Source organism: Cucurbita pepo, chromosome LG16, assembly GCF_002806865.2.
Source record: "Cucurbita pepo subsp. pepo cultivar mu-cu-16 chromosome LG16, ASM280686v2, whole genome shotgun sequence".
Classification (NCBI taxonomy): Eukaryota; Viridiplantae; Streptophyta; class Magnoliopsida; order Cucurbitales; family Cucurbitaceae; genus Cucurbita; species Cucurbita pepo.
In genome coordinates this window covers 1,709,842-1,721,150 of record NC_036653.1, presented here as the reverse complement: position 1 = coordinate 1,721,150, position 11,309 = coordinate 1,709,842, and the positions used below count along the sequence as shown (strand labels likewise).

Here is an 11,309-nt window from a genome sequence, read left to right as displayed (position 1 = left end):
AGCTATGAGATTCAACAAGGAATTACATATATATATATATACACACACACACTTAGTGGATTATTTCAGGTTAATCCAATCATCTATGGACACGTGGATGATGATGTAGGATGGTGATGTCATTTTGTGACGGTATAATGACGTAATATAGAAGCACCGAATCATATCATGCCTTCTTGAACAAGAAACTACTTCATGTCCACTAAATATAAAATTAATATACAAAAAGAAAAAAGATAAAAGCAGTCTTAATCATAATATAAAATGTTTAGAGTTGGATTAAGTGAACTTAATTGTTCGGGTGAGTATGGACTCATTAGTCGGTTCGCACACTTCTTGGGTCTCTTTGTGATCGGGTGAGCATTCTCTGAGAACTGTTGATGTGAGACACCCATTAAGAGTAGCGACTGTCACGGTAGTATTATGGTAACATAATGATTGTTTTCCTATCTCGTAACATATACGTCTGTACTATCGTCAAGGATAAGGGGTATTCCCTAATGCCGTTTTCATTTTCATTATCATTTAATACAATCCCGCTAGCGTCTTCCTTCCTATCATATCATTTATCATATCGTTTATCATATTATTTATTGTATTTTGCATGCGTATGTCGGGATTGTATCTCATGCTAGTTCGTTGTTTTGCATGACAATCATATTATTTATGCCAACATATATCATATCATAATATTTACTTGTTTTCGAACATAACAATCCACACCCTGCACATATCATATCATATCGTAAATCATAACAATCACATAGTATATCCCGGGTGTGCCTTCAACATGTCTTATCATAGCTACCGTACCATAACATATATCATAATAGTCTCATATTATATTACGATATATGTAAATACATACATCGTTCCCATATCCTGACCATTTCATAAACATTTTGTAGTTATATCGTTCTGTTAAGGATATTTAATACTAAATTATAGTTTACCATATATATCATATTTGATATTTTATTAAAGACAAATATCTTATCTTATTACTATAGGTATCTTTCCATATATTGTTCTTTCCCTTTATTACTATTTTCATATCCTTCTAATTTATTTGATTATAAATAGAGAACTTTCACACACCATTTAGGGGTGGATTAAGCAAACATTCTCATGGTATCAGAGCCCTTTTGATTTAATAACCCGGATCCTTTATTTTCAATGGCTTCTGAATCTTCTACTATTCTTTCCACCACCACTGCTTGCTTTGACGCCGCAGGGGCAGTCGCCATGGCTGCTGTAGGCGGAGCCGATTGATTACTCTTCGGCTCCACCCTATTGACCTCCAAATCACCTTTCGCCATACTCTCTACATACAACCTCACCTTTTCCAACCCAATCGGGTTTTCCTTAACCAATATAGCCTCTTTCATTTTACCATAATGTTTTCTATCATAACCTTATCATATCGTTTCATCAATCTTTCTTAGTCATAGCGTTTTCTATATATAACCTTATCGTACCATTTTATCAATCTATCATAACCATAGCGTTTTCTACACATAATCTTACCATAACGTTTTATGAACAGATCTTAGTTCTATCATTACATTACGTTTATCACATCTTTCTCGTATCCAATATCAAACGTATCATAAGTGTTATCACACAATTCACATATCATGTCATAGTCATATCAATTCATAAACAATTCACACATATCAATATATACGACACGTACAAAACCATGGAGCACTTGTCAACATCAAATATAAACATGCCGATAATAAGGCCACGTACTTGGTTGGACTTAGCCGGTGTTCTCCCTAAACTTGAGTACGTTTGGATTCTGTTTCCTCGAAGTTGCTCCACGTATCGTCAGGAGTTATTTCCTATTTGAACGTTCATCTTAATTTACGCTAATAACTCCTATTTCTATCATAATTTAACTTAAATTTGTAAATAGGACATTATACTGGCCTCAATTACCTTAATGAAGGTCAAATTCAGCTTCGGGAGGTCGAAAATGTATGAATCAGTATCAAACAGTGCAACCAGAGCCAAATAACCCCTTTCCGAGTCGTCAACGCTGAGTGAGTCGAAGGAGTCGTCATCTGTATACACGACACATGTTGCTCTCAAGAGGTGACGTGTTGCGGGTGGCGTTCCGGGTCAAGGCGTAGACTTCGAGTCGTTGACTCGGGTACGTGGGTCGCGGGATGTGGATGGGCTTTGGGGCTATTGGAATGCAAACATTGAGCTTTGGTTCGTAGGCCAACGTTTGGGTCATAGTCGTGTTTGGCGTGAGTGCTCGAAATTCCAACGAGGCACCGGAACTCTCAAAATTTCCGGCTACCATTTTTTTTTTTTTTTGAATTCTTATACATGAACCCTTAAAATGGGCTGACGGGCAAAATGACCTCTTTGCTCCTCGACTGATTTAATCTCACCAACCTAAATTTATGTGGCACGTGTTAAAAATATACTTCTCCATAATAAAAATGCTTTAAATGTCGACATAAATTTCTTCGCTATTTTGATTTTAGGACGGACATATTTATTTGAATACAATTTTTAACTATTGAATTTACAAACTTACGTATTGTTGGTGATTAGTCTTTTTTATATGACTTTATCTTAATTGGTTCAAAAGAAAAATCAAACACGAAGTGAGTGAGGCTGCTGGAAAATTAGTTGAATTCAAAAGAACAGCCGACCAGACACATTTCGTAATGTCAATTTCAATTTCTTTTTCGACAAAAATAATAAAAAAAATTAGCCACCGAAAATGTTGTCCACAGATTCTCTCTCATGTTGGATAGGTTGTTGGACTGGTCAAACTCTTCTCTCTTTCTCTACCATCTCGCTAATAACGATACGTGCGGTTCAAGCCCGTCAAATTTTAAGAATGTTCGACCCAAATTAATGTGAGATCTCACAAATCGATTGAAAAGGAGAACGAAACATTCGTTATAAACGTGTAGAAACCTCTCTCTAGTAGACGCGTATATATGCAAAGATGTATATTTTAAAATTAGCAATAAATTGAGTTCGGTTGGGTTTATCGGGTAACTGGGTTATCAAATTCTTTGAACACCCTAATAAATTCGATCACCGTAGAGAACAAAATATTAATACATCATATGTACTCTTTACGTTCTCCATTTCTGTTCAACTATTGGCGACCTTTTCTTGTCCTCTTCAAGGGACTTAAGGCGAGAAATGACTTAGATGTGGAGAGGGAAAGTCGTACCTATTTTCTCTCCGAGCCAACATTATACAGTGAAACATTCATTCTTATTGGAGTGTAGACGAGCGGGCAGAACCAAGAATTATCTTTGGTCAAATTATTTGAAACTTTAATATGATATCAACACTATGATCAGTTGAATTCAAGCGCAATAACTTTCTCGTCGTTCTTTAAACATCTGTGGCAGGAATACCTAAACGTCATGTCAATAAAGTAATTAAATTAATTTGTGCAATTTGAGTATTAAAAATAAATATAAATAATATTTCTTTAAAAAATCCACATGGGATCATGAACAATGGTCAAAAGAAAAGAAGTTTGATGTAATGCATACACAAATGCCAATTTAGAAGTCACAAAGAAATCTTTCCAATAACTTACTATAAAAAAATTCGAAGTTGAGAATAAAGGTTTTCCAACGTGCAAATTTAGGTCGGCTTCAGCTCTACTATGAACGATTTGGGCTAATCGAACTCGAGTGACAACCAGAAATATGTTGGTTGGGTTAGGTTGGGTTAAGACATTTTTTCGATCTATCCTAATCGTTTGAATTGTAATTTTTTTTTTTCGATCTGAACAACTTTTATTATGTAACGAACCTAATCCGAACGATAAAATTCTTGAATTGGGTCCGTTCAAGTTGTCCACGTAATTTAATAAAAGTAAAATGTGAGTCCGAAAACAAATTTGAGCTTGGAGAGGTTGACTCGGTCAAAGAGTGGGTCAAAATCAATTTTAGATTTTTGAAATTTAAGATTGTTACGTCAATCATTTCTCTACCTTTTTCAACCTCTCACTCTGTCAATAAGTGACTCCACTGTTCAAATTAAACAATGCAACCACGTACGTGTATCATGATTTGTGGGACCTAATTTTCATGATTATTCCTACGAGTAGGGTTAGATACATTTTACTTATCTACGCACGGTTCACACGTGCGTGCATAAATTCACTATGCAGATTCATTATTGTACTCCCCCAGCTTAACTATTAGAGCTAGCACATGCTCACGCGGTGGAAAACATACGAAAAGAAAAAGAACGTGAATAATAACATGATATATGAGTCCGTACGTAATATACTAGAGAAATAATCTATGCCCACATGACCTACGACATGCATGAGATCTGACATTAAAAATCATGGTTAAAAATGATGCACGTGATTGTATTTAACATGAGAAACAACACGAAATATAAGTAATAACATATAAGTAAGGTCACAGGTACGTGTTAATTCATACATTAATCAATCCATCTGATCGTTCCTATTTCAGTTCGATCAAGATTCAGGCTGACTTATGATATTCCATTTATCGAGAAAATCGAATTTAAAGTCTATTCATAAAACAAATATAACTTAGCTAACCTTGTAAACGAGTTCAAAACGAACCATTCGGGTCAGCTGAAGTATAAGTCAAAGTTTGCTATGTGGCACGTCAATCCTTTTTCAAACAAATGTAGAGCAGCCCACCATGAGACGCCATCCATATTCTTGTTGGTCAAAGTCTGTCTCTCTCAACCATTATTGGAGAGCCCATGGTATAAGGAATAGAAAACTTGTTTTTGTTTTGTTTAAGATTAAAAAGATTAAAAAGATTAAAAAGATTTATTTTTATTTTAAAAAATCCCGGCTCAAGTCCACCGTTAGTAGATATTTTCTTCTTTGGGCTTTCTTTTCAGACTTTCCCTCAATGTTTTTAAAATGCGTCTACTATAGAAAAGTTTCCACACCCTTATAACAATGTTTCGTCATCCTCCCCAACTGATGTGAGATCTCACAATCCACCTCCCTTCGAGGCTCAGCGTCCTCGTTGACACTTGTTCCCTTCTCTAATCGATGTGAGAGACCTCAATCCACCCGCTTCGGGGCCCAGCATCCTTGTTGGCACGCCGCTTCCTGTCCACCCTCCTTNTAAAAAGATTTATTTTTATTTTAAAAAATCCCGGCTCAAGCCCACCGTTAGTAGATATTTTCTTCTTTGGGCTTTCTCTTTCAGACTTTCACTCAATGTTTTTAAAATGCGTCTACTATGGAAGAGTTTCCACACCCTTATAACAATGTTTCGTCATCCTCCCCAACTGATGTGAGATCTCACAATCCACCTCCCTTCGAGGCTCAGCGTCCTCGTTGACACTTGTTCCCTTCTCTAATCGATGTGAGAGACCTCAATCCACCCGCTTCGGGGCCCAGCATCCTTGTTGGCACGCCGCTTCCTGTCCACCCTCCTTCGGGGCTCAACCTCCTCGTTNAACTGATGTGAGATCTCACAATCCACCTCCCTTCGAGGCTCAGCGTCCTCGTTGACACTTGTTCCCTTCTCTAATCGATGTGAGAGACCTCAATCCACCCGCTTCGGGGCCCAGCATCCTTGTTGGCACGCCGCTTCCTGTCCACCCTCCTTCGGGGCTCAACCTCCTCGTTGGCACATTGTCCCTGATACCATTTGTAACGGCCCAAGTCCACTGTTAGTAGATATTGTCCTCTTTGGACTTTCCCATTCGAGAATTCTCTCAAAATTTTTAAAACACTATTATTAAAGAGAGGTTTTCACACCCTTATAAAGAATGTTTTGTTCTCCACTCTAACTGATGTAGGATCTCGTAATTGTACGAATAATTTTAAAAATATATTTTAAAATAAAATAAATGGTAATAAAAAATGATTTTCATTTATAAAAGATTAGGTGGGGGAGAACCTAAGTGTAAGCTACAAATTGTAATTTAATTTATTTGTAATTATTGCACTTTGAATATTAAAAATAAATAAATAAATAAATAAAAACATTTTTTTCCGCTAAAAAAACATCCACTTGAGATGTTGGACTGGTCAATATATCCACGTGTTAAAAGAAAAGAAAATAATATAATATTACATGCCAAACTTTAAAAAATACATTAATCAAAATAAAATAAAATTTAATGCAAAGACTAAAACCATATTTTATCTCTTATTTAATCACTTGTCACGTCTACGTCGGTTTCAATGTTGCGGGACAGGAACGTTCATTCTCTATATACTTTTTAGAAAAAGAAAAAAATCTCGATCTTTAGTGGATTGTGTTCAAAACGATTCGAACTCCCAAATTCGATTTCGATAGGCTATGAGAGATCTAATTTGAGGTCGTTTGGTCAAATTGCAAATATGCATCACCACAATGTTATTGATCATGGGTATCGTATCGATTTGAGTCTATTGGAACACATCATCCCATCGTCGAAGAACACGTAGGAGGGAAACTCATGTTGTCAATGCTTACTCGCCACTGAACTAACAATGTCGACGTTGGCTGTGTCGTTTAAGAGAGAGATTGTAACACCTAATAATGGAACGGTACATGAATGAACCGACACCATGTGCTAATGAGAGAAATTTACTGGGTATGCAGTTATGATTGATAAATGCTTCAAAAAAAAATTAATAATTACTATTTATACCAACAATATGCACTTTCTTGTTGGAGGATTCAATCATTTGGCTTAGATCAATCCTATGTTAAATAACCTTAAACTTTTCTTATGAAACATGTTTCATAAGAACAAAACAGACAGATAAATAGAATTCGAATTATGCATCTTATCTATTCGTATACTCGGCCTAAACCATTATACAAATAGTCGTGGCAAATCAAGTGTTGTCGGGTTAACTTTTAAATATAAATTAATTCTTAAAATAATAAAATTAATCTTACCTTGTAAATGTTAATTAAGGAAAAAGCCTAAAATCACTTTAAATGGTAAAAAATCTAAATTAATTACCATCCTATTTTGACGTGAAATTGTGTTAATATGGAAGGAAAGTAGGAAATAAATAAATAATTGGATAATATTATTACAACAAAATATTTTTAAACATTTTCTCTAAATAATATATTTCAATACTCGGTCGATTAACCTAAACAAGAACTCGATCGAAACATTCAATGAGGACTGCTAAGAACTTTAAAATCGTACATAGGAACTAAATTGAAACTTCGCTCGACAAAGAAACTAGATCTTTTCTTGTTCGTGGACTTCAGCACTAGCTCGTTTTGACCATGTTTTTAGAACATGTTTTAAAAACATGTTCTAAAAACATGTTCATACAAAGTGATAAGAGTTTGAAATTAACAAGTTGGACGAATCAAATTAACATTTCTCTTCAAGATTTCCACACGTGACTTAGAAAAGACCCAAAAATTCAAACTTCGAACCAATCAAAAGAGAAGAAATTGAGATAAATGATATCCAAAAACATAGCTAAGATCACTAAGAACAACAACTTAGAGCTAAATTAGTTAATGATTAGAAGTTGTTTGGCTTCATAAAATACTCATAATTGAAGCAATCAAACTGGTCGTTCACTTGAGCTGAAGTATTGGCCAAACCCATTTGAGTATTTAAAGCACAAGCCATCATCATTTGATCATCTATGAGTGGCATGTATGACACCGGAAGAACAGATTGTGTAGCACGAGGAACTCCATAATGGCACATTGAGTAGCTTTGTGTGTTGTCCATCACCATCCCATTTGTTGGATCAGTGTAGAAATTAGGGTTTTGGAAACAATTATTCCCATAATTTGACTGAATTTGAGCTGATGACCCATTAGATCCAAACAAGATTTGAGATAAATTCTCAAGTTCATGATCCATTTGACGATTTTGAGCCATTGTTTGGAGTTGTTGATGATATTGGTGATGGAATGGCATCATGGGTTGTGTTTCCATTGATGGATTCCCAAACATCTCATAACTTTGTTCTCCATATGACATTACTTGTTCCGGCTTCATGTTTGCGATTAGGGTTTGGTTGTTCTCGCCCGATGTTCCTTCCTCGTGATTCTCCGTGACGATCTCGATCCTTCTCTTCATAGTATCAAGCTTCGAGTCCAATTTTACCATTAGAATCCGTAATTGATCTTCTGTTAGATGATCTAGACGTTCATCCCACTTCGGGAACCTGATACATACTCAAAAGATTTAAACTTTGAAACAAAAGTATACAAAAGTATCCCAATTAATAACGACTGAATTTAATTACCTGGCTTCCAAAACATCCTTACGAAGCTTCGACATGTCGTTTTCTAACTTCTTCTTTCTCTCGGAGAAGAAGTCGAGGAGATCGAAAGCCTTGCGAGCTCGTTTGTGGAGACAATTAGCCTTGTATGAAGCAATCATGTTGTTGACTTCCTCCCGACACGGTGGCCACGTGTTGAGTTCGACGGGAGATTGGTCGTTATGATTCGGGCCATAGACAAAGACACAAGCACGAACGTCGCAAAGTGTCGAGAGCTCATAAGCTTTTCTCAACAAACTTTTCTTCCGCTTAAGAAAAGTCGTCTTTCGAGATTTTTCATTACCGATCAATTGCATGCTAAGTTTTCCTCGCCCCATATTCTCAATCACAAAAATTATGAATTTTATTTCAACAAAACCCTAAAAGAAGAACCGAAAAAAAAAAAAATTTAAAAAACCTTAAAACCCTAAAAATTCGATCTTTTTAACGTTAATCAAATCGAACGAGAAAACTACTAATAACCCAATTGCAGAAAAACACAAACTCACAGTTGAGGTAGAAGAAGATCACGTGCAGGACAGCAATGTCACGTGACAAGACAGTCACGACCAGCAACGGCGGTGGTGCGGCGGTGGTGCGGCGGAGGTGTTGACGGAACAGGTTTTCTGCTGTTGAAGAGAAGAAAAAGGATGGTAAGAATAAGGGAATTTAAGAGGGAGGTGTTTATTTATTTATTTATTTTATTATTATTTTTTTGTATGTTGGAAATAAATTGAAATAAAATAAAATCATAATTATTTAGATAATGTCTTTATTAAACCACAAATTAAGGGAGAAAATAAGGAGAAAATTACTGATTATTTTGTTAACGATTTAGAAATCTTTTTATTTGGGTGTTGATTCGTGCCTTCATCCATGGGAAATCAATTATCAAGAGATCAAACATTAATTGCACTATAACAAAATATTTTAATTTTAAATATAATTTTTATCTTAAATTTATTTATGAAATTTTATGTCGGGTTATGGGGTGTTCATGATAGGAGTGTATGCTCAACCTGACAACCCGGACCAATCCAACCCGAGCTATAAGGGTTAGGTTGGGTTGGATTAACATTTCGGATAGGGTTGGATTCATTTTTTTTAACCCAACTGAATCGGTTCGATTTTTGGGTTTGTGGGCAAAACGTTCAGGTTGAACTGAGTCAAATAAAAATATATAAAATATATTAATAATTCCCCGTATTAATGGGTTTGCCAAAGTTAGTTCGTTTATATATATATATATATATATATATAATTTTAAAACATATTCTAAATTCTAATGTATTTATTATCTATTTGTTGCAACATTATTATATTACAATTTATATATATTTTTATTAGAATTCTAATAGTTTATATAAATAAACATATTTCAATTAAAATATTTTTAAATGCCTCTAAATTAATCATTTTTATTGTTTATTTAATTTCATAAATAAACACATTTCAATTAAAATATTTTTAAATACCTCTCAACTAATCATTTTTATTGTTTATTTAATTTCAGGATCTATCCTTCTATTTTTGTTACTATAACCAATTCTCAAGGAATGTCGATATTTAGTTGTCTTTAATTTTATGACAACAACTATGTTAATATGTAACAATTTTTGCTCGTTGTTTTTATTGATTTAGATTGATTTGTGTTTGTTTGTGAACATTTAATATATTTTATCTCATTGTATCCAAATAATTATAAATTGTAGATAAATAAAACTTAAAAGAAATTTGACAATCCGACTCGGACCCAGTCCAAACCCAACCCGAAAATAGAGGGTTGGGTTGGGTTACCAATCCAACTGAATTATTGGGTTGGGTAAAAAAAAAAATCCCTCAACCCAACCCAACCCAACCCAGACCATGTACACCATCGTTTATGAGTTGGATTAGATTAAGGTAAGGACTTATTTGTAATAATTAGAAATAAATGGGTTTGGTTTGTGTTTATTTTGGATCCTTTAAGATTAAAATATGAAAAATTGTTGAATGAAATTAGATTTTAAATAAATTTATTCATTTAAAAAAAATAAAAATAAATAAATAAGGGATAGAATGAACGGAGACTAATCCGAATGATAGAGATCTTGAGTTATAGAATAACTGAGAAACTTAAAATAAAATTAAGATCACTGACTCTACACCAAACCTAAAAGAATTAAAAGTCAATACTTATACAAAACATGTTGGAAGAATTGGCATTGGTTCGGAAAACGTTGGGGTCATTAGATGTCGAATCCTTATCTGAATCCGAATTCTGGGAATGAGATGTGACAAACTGTATTAGAGCGATACCTCTCTGATAGTCTTCACTCTTAATTGGGCACTCACAATTATTGGGCTTGATCCCATTGAGTTAGCGATGATTTTTTAATACCCCACGAACTCTATCGTTCAAGTAAATCAAAGTATAGTAGAGTCCTAAAGAGAGTCTTTTCATCTTTTTTTCGTTAGTCTTAATAAAGAGCGCGAGTATTTACTCTTTAATACTTGTACTCTAAGTGGGCTGATTAGTTTTCATGATAATTGGGCCTCATAATTATTGGACTTGACCCCCTCGAGCTAGTGACGATTTTTTAACACTCAACATCAGCACGGGTTCTCATTCATCGTATCATGTTGACTATCTGTCTTCTATAATAATTGTGTTGGCATACTTAGGATTTGGAGATTCATTTTAGGTGTTCGATTCAATCTCGAGTTTTCCTTAAGATCTATGAGTATTTGATGGAATTAGCCTCTGTAATTTTTTTTTTTTCTTATGTTGTTTTAGTTGAGTTCTTGCAAATTTTTGGGAAGGAATCTAAAGCCAAATCGCGGGAAGAAAGAATTCTAAAAAGCCTCCAAGATTGGTTAGAACGTTAAGCCTCCAAGTCGAATCGCACTGGATTACATGAAACATTGGACATAGATTCAAACATAGATTCAAGTAGTGTCGCTTGAAACACATGAAGTTTGGATACAAGTTATCAGATTTATATCTCGTATGGTAAATCCTAGAGAAAGTGCCTTATGGAACAAAATAAGAAATAAGATACAAACAAACAAAAAAAAAAAAAAAAAA

General features: G+C 34.5%; 1 protein-coding gene across 1 annotated transcript; it reads right to left on the bottom strand.

The window, feature by feature from the left end:
- Positions 1 to 7,488: 7,488 nt before the first annotated feature.
- On the bottom strand, positions 7,489 to 8,580 carry LOC111777138 (agamous-like MADS-box protein AGL103). Its single transcript, XM_023656601.1, has 2 exons — positions 8,228 to 8,580; positions 7,489 to 8,146 (listed from the first exon to the last, which is right to left on the bottom strand). Exons 1-2 carry the CDS (start codon positions 8,578 to 8,580, stop codon positions 7,489 to 7,491), a joined length of 1,011 nt encoding a protein of 336 aa, XP_023512369.1.
- Between the last annotated feature and the right edge of the window lie 2,729 nt (positions 8,581 to 11,309).

Bases quoted from the DNA above. Each gene is read 5' to 3' on its own strand.
- LOC111777138 (XM_023656601.1), bottom strand. From the start codon at position 8,580: ATGGGGCGAGGAAAACTTAGCATGCAATTGATCGGTAATGAAAAATCT. The intron at 8,147-8,227 runs GTAATTAAATTC...AGTATGTATCAG, and splicing joins AAGGATGTTTTGGAAGCCAG to GTTCCCGAAGTGGGATGAAC.